A 19,640-nucleotide genomic window follows, 5' to 3' on the forward strand; every position below is an offset into this window, starting at 1 on the left:
GCTGCCTCTCCAAGAGTTATATGACGAAGGCCCAGACTGTCACTAACACAGCAGTATGCTTTTTTTTATTATTATTATTCAGTGGTAATTTAAAAAAGGAAGAGTCGAGGCAACTGAGAGTTCTTTTTGTGTACAAGAAACTTAGTAAGTATAAATAAATGCATTAAAAGTTACATTTCCCTTTTTCTCAAAATATATCAGAAAATGTGCACGTGCCTCCTTAAGTAATAAAAAAAATAGAATAAAAGTTTTTTCCCTGAGGACCAAACATGGTTCTCTAAATTTAGAAATGGCCACCTTTCCTCCTCAAAGGAAAGGCCACCCTTTTGTTAAAATGTAGCACTTCCTATAATCACTGCTCTTAAACAGATGCATTATATTTTGTTTTATTTTAAAAGCAGCAACAGGAAAAGTAAGAAAATTATCACATAAAACAACTGTGTTCCAAAACATTCTGAAAGAAGAATAGGGACTTAATTAAAAGAAAGTAATGGTTGCTGCTTGGTAGAACAGACCATTCAGAGTGATCTAGTTATGGAAAGACCCCATTCTCTCCTTTCTCCAGATTTCTATGGCAATCCTGGAAGTACCTGATCGAGCTCACTTCACTGGCAGAGGACTTCCAACTACTGAGCCGCTTCAGCCTGGCCAGTCTTCTGTTCCATATTTCTAACTCTTCTATTCTTTCTTCAAGGTTGTTGGTTAGTTTGCAAAGCTGCTTCACTGCACCCACATTTTCCATAAAGATCTGGTCCTAAAAATGAAAAATTCAAAGCACATACAGTTTGAGACCACTAGACAACTGTCCATGGCCCATCCAAAGACAGCTGGAAAACTCCATTGAAAACGGCTACACACACACACACACACACACACACAGCCTCACGTTCATTCAAGATAAATCTGGAGGCTTGAAATTTAAAGTGGTCTTGCCAAACTTCTGGCTATGTAGTAAAACTGCTTATGTTCAATTTGCAATAAAATGGAAATATGTCCTTGTATTCCAAGAGAGAGAACAGAGCTGAAGGACACTGTCAAGTTTCCAATCCAAAGATTTACTTTCAGTGGCCATTATGCTCTATTTAAAACTCATGTAAAGAAAGTCAGAACAGGCTTCTGAATGTTGATTTGTGTTTGCATCACTAAATCAGAAGGAATGACTTCAGTTCTCCCTGGTAAAATGTGCATCAAATTGCTCAGGTGAAGGAGGGAGGAAAGAAGACCTGGGCTTTTCTCTGAGTTCTGCCACCTGCTAGATGTGAGATCCTGGGTAAAATGTAACAACTTCTCTGAGCTTCAGTTTCTTCATTTATAAATGAGAGGATGATTCTTGAGATGTTGATTTCTGTCTTAATATCCCATAAGCTATTACATGCAATTTACATTTTAGCTTAAACAAAATTTAAAACAACAGCACTTAATTCTTCCTATTCAAAGAAAGTTACTGACATGTCAGAAAGAGCAAGAAAGGAGAGATCAACCAAAACCACAGGGATCCAGACACCCCTTCCCCCACCCACACACGTCAGTTGTTTGGGGAACATGTGTGTCTGTTTCTTAGCCATACAAAAATCCTGGAAAGCTCTCATCAACTCACACCCCAATCCCATAACCACTCCTCTTCCCCACCCCTCTGTGTTTACAAGTTTAGAATGTCATGGTGTTCTTTGGGGCTCATAGAGGCTGGTCCACTGTTGTAAAGTGATGAGCTCAAGGCCAAAATAGAAAGACTGTTTTGTGGCTGGGGATCAAACTCAGGGCTGTGTGTCTCTGAGATTCTCATCATGCAAACCGAAGTTTTCTGGGTTTCAAACACTGTAAAGCAACCACTTGGAAAGGATTCAGAAGCTGAATGTTATAGATTTAAGGCTTAGTTCATAGAGTTTAAAGGCATACACACTGGTATAAAACACACTGGTAAAGGTAAGTATATAGTCAGTTTAAGAATACTCTAATACCATTATATAATGGTATATAAATCACTTAACTCTAGCATAAAGGTTAAAGGACAAAAGTATTAAAAATAACTATAGCTTCAATAATCTGTTAATGGTACACACATAAAAAGAGGTAAATTATGACACCAAAAGCATAAAACATGGGGTGAGGGGGGAGTAAAAGGGAAGAGTTTTGTATGTGATCAAAGTTAAATTATTATTGGCCTAAAATAGACTGTTAAATCTATAAAATATTTTATGTAAGCCTCATGGTAATCACAAAGCAAAACCTACAGTAGATACACAAAAGGTAAAGAGAAGAGAATCAAAGCATAACACTACAAAAATCACTGATTCACAAACGAAGACAGCAAAGGAAGAAAAGAACAAATGAACTACAAAACAGCTAGAAAACAATAAGATGATCATTTAAAGAAGAATTAATAAAAATCTTTCTCAAACTCCTCCAAAAAATGGAAACTCCATCCACTACAAACTCATTTTAAAAGGCCATCATTACCCTGATACCAAGGCAAGATAAGAACACTACAAGAAGAGACAATTACGGGTCAATATCCCTGATGAACATACATGCAAAAGTCTTCAACAAAATATTAGCAAACTGAATTCAACAATACATTAAAAGAATCATATGTCATGATCAAGAAGGATTTATTCCTGGGATACAAGAATGGTTCAATATATGCAAATCAATCAATGTGATACACTCCACTAACAAAATGAAGGATAAAACTTATATGGTCATTTCAATAGATGGAGAAAAAGATTTTGACAAAATTCAACATCCTTTCATGATGAAAACTCTCAACAAATTAAGTCTGGTTAAAATATACCTCAACATAATAGAAGCCATATATGACAAGACCACAGCTAACATGTACACTTAATGATGAAAAGCTGAAAGCTTTTCCTCTAAGGTCAAGAACAAGACAAGACATGCCCACTCTCCCTGTTTCTATTCAGCACAGTACTGGAAGTCCTAGACAGAGCAACTAGACAATAAAAAGAAATAAAAGGCATCCAATTTGGGAATGAAAAAGTAAGACTGTTTCTGTTGAAGATGATATCTTGGATACAGAAAATCCTAAAGACTCCATCAAAAAGTAGAACTAATAAGTGAATTCAGTAAAGTTGTAGGATGAAAAATCAACTTACAGAAATAAGCTAGTTTCCATACACTAATAATGAACAATTTGAAAAAGAAAGAATCCCATTTACAATAGCATTAAAAACAATGAAAAATACTTAGGGATAAATTTAACCAATGAGGTGAAATATCTGTACACTGAAAATTATTAGACATTGGTGAAAGAAATGATGAAGACACAAATAAATGGAAAAATATCCTGTGCTCTTCGATTGGAAGAATTAACATTGTTAGCACGTCCATCGTACTCAAAGACATCTATAGATCCAATGCAATCCCTGTCAAAATTCCAATGGCATTTTTCACAGAACTAGAAAAACTAATCATAAAATTGGTACAGAACAACAAAAGATCCCAAATATTCAAAGCAATTCTGAGAAATAACAAGGCTGGAGGCATCACACTTCCTGATTTCAAACTATAATACAAAGCAGCTATCATAATCAAAACAGTATGGTACTGGCATAAAAATAGATACATAGACCAGGAAGGACAAGGAAGTCAAGAATACTCAATGGGGAAAAGATATTTTCCTCAATAAATGGTGTTGGGAAAATCTGATATTTACATGCAAAAGAAATTGGACCTCTATCTTACACCACTTACAAAAATTAACTCAAAATGTGTTAAAGACTTAAATGTAAAACGTAAAATTGTAAAACTCCTAGAAGAAAACAGGGAAAAATCTCCTTGTCTTGGCAACCATATTTTGGACAAGACCAAAAGTACAATCCACAAAAGCAAACAAACGAAACAAACAGAAGTGGGACTACATCAAACCAAAACTTCTGTGTAGCAAACAAAATAACCAACAAAATTAAAAGGCAATCTACTGAATGGGAGAAAATACTTGCAAGCCATATACCTGATAAGGGTTTAATATTCAAAATATATAAGGAATGCATACAACTCAATAGCAATAAACAAATATTCCAGTTTAAAAATGGGCAGAAAACCTGAATAAATATTTTTCCAAAGAAGACATACAAATGGGCAACATGTACAAGAAAAGACACTCAACATTACTAATCAGGGAAATGCAAATAAAAACCACAATGAGATATCACCTCACACCTGTTAGGATGGCTATTATCAAAAAGACGAGAGAACAAGGATCTGGAAAAAAGGGAATCCTTCTGTTGGTGGGAATGTAAATTGGCATAGGCACCATGGCAAACAGCTTGGAAGTTATACAAAAGTTAAAAATAGAACTACCCTATGAATATGATCCAGCAATCCCATATCTGGGTATATGTCCAAAGGAAATGATATCACTATCTCAAAGAAATATCTGCACCCCCATGTTCGTCACAGCATTATTCACAATAACCAAGATATGGAAACAACCTAAGTGTCCATCAATGGATGGATGAAGAAAGTGTGTGTGTGTGTGTGTGTATATACATATGTATTATTCGGCTATGATAATGAAGGACATTTTGCCATTTGTGACAACATGGATGGACCTGGAAGGTGTCATACTAAGTGAAATAAGTGAGACACAGAAATATAAGTACTGTATAATATCACTTATATGTGGAAACAGAATAGATTGGTGGTTGCCAAAGGTTGAGACAGTGGGGGAAATGAGGAAATGTTGGTCAAAATGTACAAACTCAGTTTAGGATGAATAAATTCTGGGGATCTAATGTGCAGCATTGTGACTATAATTAACAATACTATATTATATACTTGAAAGTTGGTAAGAAGTAAATCTTAAATGTTCTCACCACACACACACACAAAATGTAATTATATGAAGTGATGTGTATGTCAACTAACCTTATTGTGGTACTCATTTTGCAATATATGTTTATCAAATCATCACGTTGTACACCTTAAACTTACCCTGTGCTGTATGTCAATTTTATCTCAACAAAGCTAAAAAAATGTAGCTGTATGGGAGGAGAGTTTTTTTAAATAAAACAAGATTGGACGTGAATTAATAACTGGAATCTGAGTGAAATGTATAAATGTGTTTCAATACTATTCTCTCTTATTTTGTATATGTTTGAAATTTTTCATTAAAAATGTTAAAAAATAAGGGCTTCCCTGGTGGCGCAGTGGTTGAGAGTCCACCTGCCGATGCAGAGGACGCAGGTTTGTGCCCCGGTCGGGGAAGATCCCACATGCCGCGGAGTGGCTGGGCCTGTGAGCCATGGCCGCTGAGCCTGCGCGTCCGGAGCCTGTGCTCCGCAACGGGAGAGGCCACAGCAGTGAGAGGTCCGCGTACAGCAAAAAAAAAAAAAAAAAAAAAAAAAAAAAGTTAAAAAGTAAATAAATCACAAAACAAAAACAAAGCAAAAAAAAAAAATCTCTTGACACAAGCTGTTCTAAATTTTCTAATTCTGGTATAGATTTTCCTTCTAAATTTGTTTTATAAAAATAAGGCAGAAATCATGAAGATAAGAATGACTTTCTGTGGTTGTAAATCATAGTAAATGTCATATGACTATTTACTGTGTTTAGCAGAAAGCCTTATAGTAGAATTATAACTGTAATATTTAGAGTCAGTCACATGGTCAGTCGATGTCCACCCAGCAGTCCAGCACAGGTTCCCAGCCATCATCTCTGACTCCTTCCCCCACAGGAAATCCATCACATAGTGCTGTCAGTTCAGCATCCTAAATCTCCTGAACCTACCTACTTCTCTCCATCCTCACTGGCACTACCATACCTAATAATATTTTTAATTTCTCTTGGCAACTGGCTCCCTTTTTTCCTCTCTCTTTTAAAAAAATGTTTGCTTGATACAGTAATTTGTGATTTAGCTCAAACCAAAGCAGACAGTGGAGAATGATATTAATGTCCCCTCTAAAACACAGTCAGTTCTTTCTGCCATGTCTCCCCACAGGACTTTTAATGCTGCTAATGGCATAGAAGCGATCGCTGCAATTGTCCAGTTATGTGTCAATAATGATGATAAGCCAGCTCTGATTTCTGCAACTCAAATATGACAACACCATACATCTTCCCAGTAGATTCAACGGGAATGAAGATAATTCATGTGTTTTCCTATCTAAGAGGAAATAGAGGTGGAGAGGGAATTTACTACTACCTTCCTGATAGTAATGATGGCCCTGACTTTATGGATCCAATCGGAGGTTACCAAAAAAATTAATTTCTAGGACATGTTATTGGGATTGCTTCTTATTAAAAGACTTCTGATTTCTTGTCCTCTATCATCACAGTAAAGTCAGTACAAATATGTTCAAAAACATAATCTAGAGTTTTCTGAAAATAACCTTTTCAATGCAAGTGGTGAGGTCTCCATGGGTTCATTTTAACCACGAATGTGCACCTAGATGCCTCAGGAGCTTTTTCTAAGTGTCCAACTCGCAGATAGAGGTTCGTATTCGTTAGGACAGAGAAGGGCATAAGGCTGGGGCATTTTGAAAAGCTTCCCCATCTGACACCCACTGTTGGTTAAGAACTATTTTATAATTGAATCTAATTTAATTAATCAACTCTGTCCAGTTATTATTAACCATTTCAGATGGAATCCACTACCTCAACTAAAATGTAGCTTTATAATTGTGATGTAAAAATGATTAAACCAGCTTGCCACCAAAAATTGCTCATGAGATTGGGTTTGGGGGCAGTGGCAACTGCTTCAAATCACATGAGAATCTTCACCCACTGTTTAAAAGACTTGCTTTGGGGTGAGGGGACTTATGGACAGCGTGAGCATATTTTTTGAAAGGACACGTAGGGCAGTTTGGCAAGTATAAGTGCACAGGAAAACAGGGAGGTGTTTGTGAAATCAGAGACATTATTTAGCTTAACGTGTGTCTCTGTTGAAGCCTCTCCTTTCACATAGCCCCCTTCACACGCTGTGCTCTAATCATATTGAACCTTGTGCCGGTCACAGAACATGGATCATGTATCCCCTCGTCTCTGCCTGCTCCCTCTGCCTAAACCAGCTGTCCTCCCTCTCCGCCCACCTTCCTTTCACTTGGTGTCATGTTTACCAGTGTTACAAACCCCTGGAGACAGGGCCGGCCTCTTGTCCACAGCAGATTCTCCAGCACAGGGCAGTAACACAGGACAGACTTGAAGATTAAATGAGTGAATATTCTTACAGTGGTGATGCATGCCCTGAGGCACTCATAACCTTGCTCTCCGGTGAAATTGAAGAAAGTGGCCAAACGTCCAGTTTATTTTTTTACCTGAGGTTTTTCTCAGAAAAGCAAAGTCTATATTCCAAATTCCCTTTCCACGTTAGGAAATGCAGGTGAATTAAGGAAAGAAACACTAGTGTTCAACATCCTCAGTGCGATGGGCTAGTGACTCTCTTGTAACCAGCCATGTGGCCTCCACTGATGGAAACAGATGACCGTCCCTTCAGTTCCCCTTCATCCCCTAGGAAACACTTAGACTCTGTAGAAGGCAGTTTGCAAGCTCCTGGGTCCCTTGCAGGACTGACGATAAATGAGCCCCAATGCTGGGGAGCAGCCAGGCAGTGGACTTGATTTCTCCTCTCTTTGGGAACTACAGCTTGTCCTCTGTCCAAAAACCGAGTAAGGGTAACAAAGCCTGCGAGCAAAGAATGCTTTGAGAAGTTGAAATAGGCTCTTCTTTCTTTTCCAGTGAGAGTCACAGACTTGAAAATCTCTCCTTGTGGCATCTGATGTTGCATGGACTGATGTTTTTATGATAAAATCATAGGACTAAAACAGCCTGTAATTGAGTATTATGAAAGTGATTGTCAAAGGGAGAAAAACGGTCTTTTAGCCAATGGGTGTGCCTGGCAATTGTTTAGGCTTTGGATAAACTCAGCTTTAGATCTTTGTCCAAGAGTGTACAAAGCTCACCAGGCCTTGACATGGATTTAAAAAAAAAACTAGAATCCTCAAACCAGAAAAGCAGGCTGCTGAGATGGTGTAGGAGCTCAGACTTCAGCTGAACTTCCCACAGATCCCTGGAGGTGAGCTTTCCCTCCCATGCAGAGTTCTCTTGCAAAGAGGACAACTCCTGGGCTCATTTCCCTGGATGTTGTATTTTGACCTCTGCCTTAAATGGGGAGAGCACAAGTTCATAAAACTGTTTCAAATTATGTGTTTTAATTGTTGCTCTTTGTTTGCTTTAGAACTCTTGCTTAATTTTTGTTATCCCAGTTTAACTGTAATTTTCTGTGGAAGGGCTTGAGTCCTTTGACTGAGGCAAGTTTCCAGTTGAACTAACACATGGCACCGTTTATTGTAATTCTTTGATTTCTTCTCTTTCTGGGTGACCAATGAGCTCCTTTTGAGGGCAGTGTCTTAGGGCCAACTCAGTACCTGGCACACGTAGCTCAATATTCAGCTAATGAACAGAATCAATAGTTCTTTATCAAGCACCTACGATGTGCTAACCACTGTCTTAAGTACAGGGAGAAAACAATTAGATAAGGTAGACAGGATCTCTGCCCTCATAGAGCATGTTTCCTTAGTGGGGAGATTGGCCAAGAGCAAGTAAACCAGAAGTATATGATATAGTTTTAAGTTGTAATTAGCACCAGGAAGGAAACCATTGAAAGAGAAAATAATTGTTACTATCTTAAGCCATTGCTATAGTTTGGTCTATTTTATCTTTGAGAGCACTGGGAAAAAATAAAATAACAGCATCAAGTGGAAAAGTATATTCTCATCCTGAAAAAGACAGGTAACCCAATGGAAAACTGGGCAAACAATTCATAGAAGGAGAAATCTGAATAGCTAACATAAGAAAGAGATGCACAACTTTGTTACTCATCAGAGAAAGACAAATTAAAACAGTAAGATACCACTTTACCCCAATTAGGATTGAAAAATTTAGAAAGTCTGATAATGTCAGGTGTTGATGAGGATACAGAGAAGCAGTCAACCTCATGTGCTGCTGTTATGAGTTGGAGCTGACCAACAATCTGACAGCATTTCATAGAATTAAGGCTGTGTGTATCCTATACCCCACCTCCAGTATGCGTGCCAGAGAAAACCTCCCACAGGTTCACAAGGAGGCCTGTGTGAGAACGTTCATCACTGCACAGTTGTGGTCAGCAGAGTTGGAAGAGGCCATCACTCGAGGAGGAGAACGTAAGGACATATGCCAAGGAATTCCACGTATCAGACTCTGAGCAGATGTATATAATTCAAAGAAATTTAAAACAGATTCAAAAACAACACTAATAATGTTCCAGAAAGCCTGACTATCCAAGGATATATATGAAACACATTAGCGTGGCTGCCATCGTTGTGGGGAGTTGGATGGAAGAGGAAATGAGAATGCAGAGAAGAAAAAATGTAATGAAGAAAAAGAGCAGTACAAAGAAGAGGGTAGTACCTCCACTCTAAAGTTCCAATAATAAAGAGGAAAGAGGAAAATCTACTGGAGAAAAAAAAAAAAAAATGAAAGAGATTTCACATCTTGAGAGCTACCACTCTAGTCCAAAGTTTATTTACTTACTCTCAGTGCTCTTACTCAGTTTGAGTAGCTTGAAGGCAGTGACAGACTCTGAATATCTGAGACCGAGCTCAGTAGACTGGGAACTTCATGGATGAAGCCCAAGGGAACTAAACTATACCTACAGGGAGGAAGAAGTTCTGACCTAGTGGCCAGATTTCACAGGTGAAGAAAAGTCAGCATCATCAGAAAGGGACTGAAGTATCCTTAAACACTTTATAAGAAATTACTAAAAAATAGTCTCTTTGAAAACTTTGGCATAAGTTCAGCCATTTTAACTAAATTCCACTTTGGTAAATAAAATGTGAAATTCCAGGTACTCAATCATTGAAGGCCTGAATAAACGGGGCTATCTGATGTTCAAAGCATTGCCATCACCTTCTGACACAATATTTAAATTGCAGTTTTAGATGTCTGGAACAATTATCCTTTTCCCAACATTTTATAACTAAAATTTCCAAGCATACAGAAAAGTTTTTAAAAAATTGTAGAGTAAATGCCCATATACCCCCCCGACGTAAATTCCACAATTAGCATAGTGCTCTATTTCCTTTATCACACGTCTCTCCATCTGTCTGTCCATCCATCAACCCATCTTGTTTAAATGCATGGGAAAAAATAAATAGCAATTACTTTTTAAGAAGACATAACTACAGAAAGAAATTTTCCAAGAAAACAATAAATGGCATATTTCTCTCTAAAATTTAGAAACGAGAATTTTCTCCCTGCTGCCAGTGTAAGAAGTTCCTGGGAAAGAAGATGATCTACAAACAGGTGATCAGTTGTTAAAATATCCAGGGTTGGTTTTAATAGCATATTAACTCTAATCCTTTGGCTTGGAGTCAAATCAATCAGTGAGTGCAACAGGGAGTACTAACCTCCTGTGGGGAACATCACTGCAACTAATGAATGAAATTTATTTCCTCTCTTGATGAGAAAAGAAGGGACTTTTAAACTAACTGCTGAGTAGGACCTTTAAAAAAAAAAACCATTTAGATTCTGGGCTGGCTATATGAACTTAAACTAATATAATTTTTTATAACTCAGTTTTTCTATATTTAAAAATGAAAAATAGTATTTGTCACTCTATAAAAAAAAATAAGTCATTTCAGAGACACCCAAAGTGGTGGTATCTTTGAGCGGCACCTGAAAAAAATTTATTAACGATTAACCATTTATCAGTTATACTGTGTTGTGGACCTAAAAGTTGTGGTCCTAAGAAGATCTGCATTAAAAAAAATTCATTTATGAAAGCAACTGCTTCATTGGGGGAAAAAGTGATTTAGGTAGAATTCCAACTCACCATACTAAAGTTAGTTTACTGTAGAACTGTAAAGAATAAAATAATTTGTTTTGAATAGCTTTAAAGATGACCTTATTGGGCTTCCCTGGTGGCGCAGTGGTTGAGAGTCCACCTGCCGATGCAGGGGACGCGAGTTCGTGCCCCGGTCCGGGAGGATCCCACATGCCGCGGAGCGGCTGGGCCCATGAGCCATGGCCGCTGAGCCTGCGCGCCCGGAGCCTGTGCTCCACAACAGGAGAGGCCACGGCAGTGAGAGGCCCGCGTACAAAAAAAAAAAAAAAAAAAAAAAAAAAGATGACCTTATGATCCCCCACACTGGCTGAGCCAAGTTCTGGACAAACTTTTATCTGATGCTGAAATTCATGCTCTTAAACTGGCGTGCCATGTACGATCAGGGAATTTTTAATCATCAAAGAGATTTCGGTGAGGTTCATTTTCCTCCCATCTCCTCCATCTCCTCCCCATTTCCTTATCGATCCTCTCTGCCCTCTTGGCTTTTTGACACTGTGTTTGCCCCATGTTCTCCTCCTACCTTCACCCAATCCTTCGGCCTTCCCAGGGCCTCTCTTTCTCCTATAGACCCTCCTGGAAGTGTTCTGCTGTCTTTAGCCCTCTTTGTTTCTTATCCTATATGAACTCAAGCGCCTGCTGGGCCAGGCAGGTAACAGGAAGCAGAGGGTTTCCCTGGTGGTGCAGTGGTTAAGAATCCGCCTGCCAATGCAGGGGACATGGGTTCAAGCCCTGGTCCGGGAAGATCCCACATGCCACGGAGCAGCTAAGCCCGAGCACCACAACTACTGAGCCTGTGCTCTAGAGCCCGTGAGCCACAACTACTGAGCCCATGCACCACAACTACTGAAGCCCACGTGTGTAGAGCCCATGCTCTGCAACAAGAGAAGCCATGACAATGAGAAGCCCACGCACCGCAAGGAAGAGTAGCCCTCGCTCGCCGCAACTAGAGAAAGTCCACGCGCAGCAATGAAGACCCAACGTGCCAAAAATAAATAAATAAAATAAATAAATTTTTTAAAAAACCAGGAAGCAGAGATGTGAGGCTGCCGAAGCCCCTCTGGGGGAGTCGCTTCTCAGCACCACGTCACCAGATCTGAGGTTTCAAGGGAACTGGAAATCCAAAATGTGTGTGAAGATCTCCTAATTTTTAAAGGTAAGCAACACATTTGAAAATTTTTAAAACACCGTGAGGGAAAAACGTCTGCAGGCCAGACTGGGCCACAGGCTTCCCATCTGTGACCTGCGTCCATGACCTTTTCCTTATGAATTAATATCTTCACCCCTGTCTGTAGCTCCCCCTTGACCCCCAACTTCTCTCTCATGTTCCACACTCCCAGTCACCTCTGGATGTTTTCATCTGAATGTTCAGCTGACATCTCAAACTCGAAACTGAACCCATCTTTTCCCCTAGAAAACCACTTCTCCTTCAAACTCCCTTACGTTGATAGAACCACGTCTCTTCCTTTCACTGAGATTCAAAAACTCATGCATTAACATAAAGTCTTATTGAGAACCCACGAGGTATCAGATACTGTTCTAAACAACACAGGATTGACAAGACACATTCTCTGACCTCAAGAAGCTCACAGTCCAGTGGAGGAGATACCAAATAGAGAATGACAACACAATGTGATGCATACTCTAGAAGCTGTGTATCCAGAGGCCTAAGGCAGTGTGAGGACAGGAGCAATCCAGGCATCACGGAATTCATTCACTCGATCCACCAAGATATGTTGAACTCCTCCAGTACTCTAAGCCCTGGGGTTAACACCTCATATAAAGTATTGGAGGTACAGTTTTGAAAAATATAGAAGATTTTTTTGTTCTCATACAACTACCCAGGGAGACTGGCAAAAAACAAGTAGGCAAGTAAACAAGATCATTTCCGTTAGGGACAGAAGTCTCCAGGCTGCTGTGAGCAAGTCTGCAGTGTATCCCCTGCACAGAGACCCAGCTGAGGGGGAGGACGAGGTCTGCGCCAGCCAGAGGGAGCTCCTTTTTCTAATTACTGCAAAGGCACTCTACACCCTCGCGGTGGCCCTGGATCTTACAAAGTGAAATCAAGTGCCATGGAGACTCTTAGACAAGGTGGTCAGGGAAGGTCTTGCTTTGCAATCCAAATGATGAGATCATCTGAAGGGAGAGTCTTCGTGGCAGAGAACAATCAACAGAACAGCTCGAGGCAGAAACAAACTTGGAGTGTGAGGAACAGAAAAAAGGCTGGCGGGGGAGCAGCTAGGAACAAGACTGTGCGTGTGTGCGCAGACACATCATATTTTGAAGGTGTTTGGGGGTTGGGGGGTATGAGTGTTAGGAAATGAGTCAGAAAGAGAAGATTCCATCCAGATTGTGGAGGGTTATGATAATAAGCCAGTGAAGAGCCAAAACTGGGAAAGGGAGATTATAGGATCAGAGATTCGTTTTGTTTTGGTTTGAAGGAAAATGATTCTACTGGCAGCTAGCTGGTCAGTTAGGAGGTTGTTACAATAGCTAGGGATAAAAACGGAGAAAATAAAGAGAATAAAGAAAGAATGTGATATACAAGAGATAGTACCTCAGTAAGAACAGCAGGACTTGTCTAACTGGACCCCGTGGATGAGAAAAAGGAAGGCTTGGGAGGCCTCTTGTGATGCTCTCCCCACTGCCGCCAGCTACACCCTCAGTCCCCACGGTCCACCAATGTCTTCCTTCCTTTGTCTCTCCATCTCCCCCCTTCCTTTCCATCTGAGAACACTTGCCTAGTCTCCAGAGAGCCTCTCTCCTTCCTCTGAACTGATGCGGCACTTTATGCATCCCACAGATTTATGACGTCTCACGTTGTAACTCAGAGCATTATTTCTTGTGTACCTGTCACATCATCCTGCTTAGACTGTCAGCTACTTGAAGATAGGAACCAAGTGTTATTTACCCTTTCATGACTCAAATAGACAATCCCTGCCACATTATGGTTGCAGGAAAAATAGAATCAATGAGTAAAAAGTAGCCACATACTAAGTTATGGCAGGGCGGCTTGTGACATGCAGTCTTAGAAACACGCACATACAGATTATTCAAGGCTAGTGAATGATAAGATGAACCTCATCTTTACATAGACTCGGTTGTGAATTTGTTTAAGGCAGTTCTTACATTTATTGTGTGCATTTTTCTTACACCAAGTACACCTAATAATAATGCTCAGGAAATGTAACCACCTGTTCTCAAATAATCACAGAAACAAAATTTAACAGTTGCCAAGTAAAGAGATAGATGAACACGCCAAAAAGCAGAGCCCCAGTGGTCGAATGCAGGAGGAGACGATGGTGTCCACTCTAAGGCCCCCTTGCTCTCAGTATCAGCCCCGAGTCCTTTCACTCTACCTCCCCTGGCTGAGCTTTCACTGGGCCACGCGAACCATGAGAAATTTATGAGAAGCAGTAAATCACCCTGTATAAGAGAAGTTTATCTTGCAAGGTCATTTCTCCTGTTAAGAAGAGAAAAAAGTGGCTTGTACCAACTCTGGCTGACATCTCTGATCTCCAGCGTTCGCTGGTTGTATGGACAGGCTGTAAAGATCCAGCCATTCTCTTTCCTATTTCGGCACCACGTTGCAAAGTACATGTGGAAATGATACAGCAGTCACGGAGCACAACATTTTAACATTTCCATGTTCTAGTTTGCATTTTAGCTTCAATGAGAATTTCCTTATAAAAAAGAGACATTTGGGGGAAGAGAACTGGAGTGCAGAGGGAGAGACTGTATCTTAATTGGATCTCCACCTGTTACTATAGCACACAAAGCCCGGGAAATCCTAGAAAAGGTCTTGAAAACCAACAGCCCTGGGCGTGGCAATCAAGGTTGCCATGGCGCCCACGTGAATAAGGAAGAGTCCAGGAAAGCAAGAGGTTATCTGTACATCTTTCTTATCAGTTAACAAAGAGCACCACGGGACAACAGGAGCCACATACCCTGCGTTCTTAATGAGAGAATAAAGGGTATTCTGGGAAGTACTTATAATGTAGAAGAGGGATATTCCACAGTGTTGAGGATTAAACCAGCAATTGAAGTCTATCCACAGAAGTGAGCCAAAGAAGAAAGCCAGCCTTCGGAGTATGGAGGTGTGGCCTTAGTGACGTCACCACAGACTGTATCACTACAAGATCCTGTTACTAAGAGAATCGCCCCTTTTCCATTCTGGACTCCTGTCAGTTTTACTTATTTATAAACTCAGTGCCCCCTTGGCATGGATTGCTCCTCAGGTGATGAATGAACCTGGCTGCCTGGAACGGGAATGCCACGCCCCGCTTTCCCAGGTCTCTGCACTTGACTTCCTAGGAATGAACTTCGGGTGTAACCTCCCCTGGGAAAGTGAGGGGTTGGCCCTCGGAACTCCTGTTGCTAATCATCTTGACTGTCTCCCTTCAACTCACCTGGGAACGGGAAAACACTGGGCCAGGGGAGAACTAATTATTTTGCTGAACAGTGACGGTCCTAAGGCCCCGGGCAGGCGTTACCTACACAGGAAACATAGAAATCTCTTTCCTGAGTGTTCTAGGGAAGGGCCACACCCAGAAGTGATACAGCTGCTACCAGATGAAACCCCAAGAGCCCCACCTTGGCCGCCTGGTGACACACTCCCAAGGCCGTACCCTGAGGCTGACAGCTGTGCCTCTGCTCTTTTCTCTCAACCTAGGAAGCTTATGAAAATGCAAGAGAGTGAGGGTGATTTTATTTTACAGATACCTCTGAATATATCTTATATTTTAGTATATACAAAATAGTTTATATTTTAAGCAAATTACATAAAAAACTTGTGTTTTATTATTAAAAATAAATTTCTGGGGAATTCCCTGGTGGTCCGGTGGTTAGGACTCAGCGTGCTCAGTGCCGGGGCCCAGGTTCGATCCCTGGTCAGGGAACTAAGATCCCACCCGCTGCATGGCATGGCCAAAACAATTATTTTAGTTAAAAAAAGATAAATTTCTGATGGTAACACCTCTCAAGCGAAGTGATAGCCTTGCTGTGAGAGACCAAAGAATTTCTTCTGTGGAGGATGTGGTCCTGGGAGACAGGAGGAAGTAACTTGACTTCCGCCACTCGGCCCTTGCGGCCCAGTGAGCAGGCCATCCGGCGCTGTTATCGAAGTATTTGTTGTCCAAGAGCTTGTAGGTAGGAGACTGTGGAAGGGCCCAACATGCAGACATACCCGCTACCTTGCTACTCCAAGTGCGCCTTGCTGACCAGCAGGACTGGCAAAACTGGCTTCACCTGGAGACTGGTCAGAAACTCAGGATCTCAGGCCTCACTCCATTCTTGCTGAACCGGAATCTGCATTTTAATAACTCCCTTACTGATTCGTGTACACTTTGAAGTTTGGGAAGTACTGCCCCGAGGAACTGACAAATTACGAATTAGTCTCCACTCACACATCTCTACCTACTGCCCTGAAATCCCCGTGCCTATCAGCCTTCCCTCCAGAAGCAAATATAATAACGTGACATAAAGCAAATCAGCCGCAGAGTGAATCTGCAAACCTCGCAAAAGATGCAGGTTTCACAGAATTCACAGACGTGATCTCGGAGAACCACTCAGATGACAACCAAAGCGTCGGCAAGCGAGGAAATGGCAGGCGTAGACTCCTTAACAAGCGAAGAGGAAATAATCTACAAGGATGGTGACATTCCTTCCAAAGAGAATGATTTGAATACCAAAGAATTCTGACAGGCCCTTGAGGAAAAACGATGAGGCTCATGAATATCTTTGTAAAAATGACCCACTTTATGATTGTGCTGCGGACGTTAAACATATAGTTTTGTTGAAAAACTATGCTCCAAAAAAAACATAATATTTCAACACTTCACTCAGGCTTCAATCATTCTAAGGAGGAGCACATTGTTTTAATAACTTAAATGATCTTATGTGAGAGAAATGACACTTTCGTAAGTTTTAGTTCCATTTTTCAAGACAAAGTCTAATCAGAACTTGCTGTCACTATTTCTCCTGATGTTTGGTCCCTGTTTGAAGGGCACTTCTGCTCAGTGGACTGTCCCAGGGCCGGTGTTCCTCCCACAAGACTCACTGGATTCCAGTGCTTACTGTTGCGTAGTCCTTTTTCCTTTTTCGCTTATGAGACTTCTTTTGGGTACCTATGACCAGTGTGGGATAACTGATACCTACTTACTCCACAACTCAGTGGATGTTCCGTGCATTGTGATACCACAGAAGGGGGTTTGCCCGTGCGGTTAGAGCTCTAGGGTAGGTATCTGTTCAGGGTTACCTTATCCACCATGAGGAAGTTCTCCAGCATCTCTCCGTTTTCACAGGTGACATGGCCAACCTCCCTCACGGCTCTGGGCAGGATCTCTCGCACCTCCTGGGCGATCATCCCTAGACACAAACACTCCAACAGGTTTTGTCAGGAAAAGACCTTTCTGGAGAAAATCCTCCCAGGCCTACCTCAGAATGGGAACCCTGACAACTACACAGGATGCCTCTGCGAATAGATGCTTATCCCCCCTCAGCATTTGCTTTGATCTACGAGGCATTTAAAAAGCAAAGGAGGAATTTGGAGCCAAGGACCACTAGAGGATTAAAAGAGGGAGTGTTGTTTTCTCCACTCTTTCTTGAGACTCTGAGCCGAATGTTGGAAGGGGTTAAGTACCTTCAGATCCCTGTACACAGATGTGAGGCTAGGGCATCGGCTTGATTTTCTTTCTTCTTCTGCAGGAGGGCCCTGCCCTCTAAATGGTCCTTTTTTCTTTAGAATTCCTGGACTGGAGTATGAACATCACTCTGCACTTCTCTGACCTGGACCTGCCTGTCCCGCCACCTTCCCTCTCTATCCCGATGCTGCCCAGTGCTGCCTGTCATACAGTTTGCGCTGCCATCCGCCCCTCGGCCCTCATCCCATGAGCAAGAGGCCTCCAGTGAAAGGAGACAATGTGTTCAAAATCCTCCACCGGTACCTTAGGGGGCAGGAGTGGGGATGGGGGTGTTGAGGAAAGATGACAGAAATTTCTTTAACTTTTCCTGCTCTGGTGATTATGGCTTTCACAGAGGACAAGTTAGACCGACAGGATGTCGTCAAGTGCCGTAGCATGCAGCCTCCAGGTGAAGAGGGAACTAGAACTTTAATAGCTGACAGTATAAAATTAAGAAGGGAGCTGTGTGTGTACCTGTTTGATGGGCAGTGTTTATTCCCATCGCAGATGCGAATTCAGGCTTGTAGTCGTATTCGACAATCCTCATTTGGGCTATTCTTCTCAGCTGTTCATTTGTGTCAACCTAATTTAAGAAGATCAGATTTCACCCGCTTAGATAGCTGCTATTCGAATCAAGGCCCAGAGTGGCCCAGAGAGATGAAGAATGCTGGGAATGTCCTTTCCTCTTGCCCAAACTATTTTAAGAGAAATTTATGTTTTTCTCCTCCAAGAAGCAAAAGTTTCAAGGTTCATGTCGGCGACTTCCATCCACTGACTTATAAACTGAGCCAGAGTTTATGTGGCTAAATTACAGGGCAAAACCTCCCTCATTCATTACTCTGGCCTCACTTCTGTCCACTGAGAGTTGAACCGTCCTTCTGAGAATGGGGGTTGATCACCTTGGAGAGAAACAATTTCTGTCCAGGATAGCAAGGTATCATTTCCAATTGAGCATGCAATATAAGCAGCTAAGAAATACAGGCTGACCTTGTATTTATAAATTAAAAATGCAGTGCTTAGTTTAAGTAACAACCTATTAAGAATGGGTATATCGTACATCACTGAATTGCTTATGGACATCTTGGCTGGAGAAAATTGTTTCAAGTGGCAGTTTGCTAGCCCGGATTACCCATCTGCTGGTCCCTCAAAATCCAGGCTACATTCCTACAGATGGCTTCTCCCCCAGACCCCCCTGGTCAGCGATGGTGTCCTCCTTGGAGCCAACCACTCTCACAGGTAGTTAAAAGCACTCAGAACTGTCACTGCAAGTTCCTCAAAAAAAATTTCACTGGGTCCCAGCAAAATGATAACAATAAAGACAATATAGTGGATTTTTCCTAAAGCTAAATGTGCTGATTCAAAGGCTTCCCTTTTGAGGTTTTTTTTTTTTAATGAATTCATGGTAATAGCATGATTGATTTTTTTTAATGACCTTATTCCACAAGTAAAAAGTTGGCAGTCCTATGTGGGTCCTTAAATTTTCTTTTAGAGAACATAACTGGATTATGAAACCAGTTGTCTCTTGGCAATTAAAAATATACCGCCTGGACATTCATCCATATGTTGGAGCAACCAGAAATGCTTTTCTGTTGTTTTAAGAAACCCCTGCTTTGGCCCTGAACCCCTCCCTGGACCCACTCTGTCAAGTGAGCAGGAAAGTTCCTCCAATATCATAAAGGTTCTCTTTCCTTCACCAGTTTGGTGGGTTATCAAATGTTGTGACTTTGTGCTTAACTGGATAAATGGACTAACTTTAGTTCAGGTACTTGCTGGGGAGTCTAATTTTGAGCTCACTGCTGTTTTGATCATTGCTGTTATCAAAAGCTTGGTTCAGTTCTTTCATTCATTGCTTCATTTGACTAATATTTACCAATCACCTTCAACATACCAGGCACTACCCTGAGTGTTGGAACTTCAAAATGATTGCCTTTTTAAAGTTCATGGTCTAGACAGGAAAACAGACTCATCCCATAAGATTATATTACAATGTGAGAAATGCAGGGTGATGATGGAGTTATGAACAGAGAATCATGGCAACTCCAAGGAAGCACCTAAAAGATTATCAGGGGACTGTAAAAGAAGGCTTCCCAGAGATGGTGAAGCCCAACCGAGATCTCGGCTTG

The 19,640-nt window shown here is 41.2% G+C and overlaps 1 protein-coding gene across 1 annotated transcript in view; it reads right to left on the reverse strand.

Moving 5' to 3' along the window:
• The window catches only part of MYRFL (myelin regulatory factor like), a 117,204-nt gene that overhangs the window by 20,277 nt on the left and 77,287 nt on the right, over nucleotides 1-19,640 (reverse strand). The window contains exons 12-14 of the mRNA XM_030866285.2: nucleotides 17,992-18,100; nucleotides 17,094-17,203; nucleotides 591-754 (exon numbers count right to left, since the gene is read on the reverse strand). Of these exons, the coding sequence (XP_030722145.1) occupies nucleotides 591-754; nucleotides 17,094-17,203; nucleotides 17,992-18,100 (383 nt within the window). The remainder of the gene's footprint in view (nucleotides 1-590; nucleotides 755-17,093; nucleotides 17,204-17,991; nucleotides 18,101-19,640) is intronic.

Source organism: Globicephala melas, chromosome 10, assembly GCF_963455315.2.
Source record: "Globicephala melas chromosome 10, mGloMel1.2, whole genome shotgun sequence".
In the NCBI taxonomy this organism is placed as follows: domain Eukaryota; kingdom Metazoa; phylum Chordata; class Mammalia; order Artiodactyla; family Delphinidae; genus Globicephala; species Globicephala melas.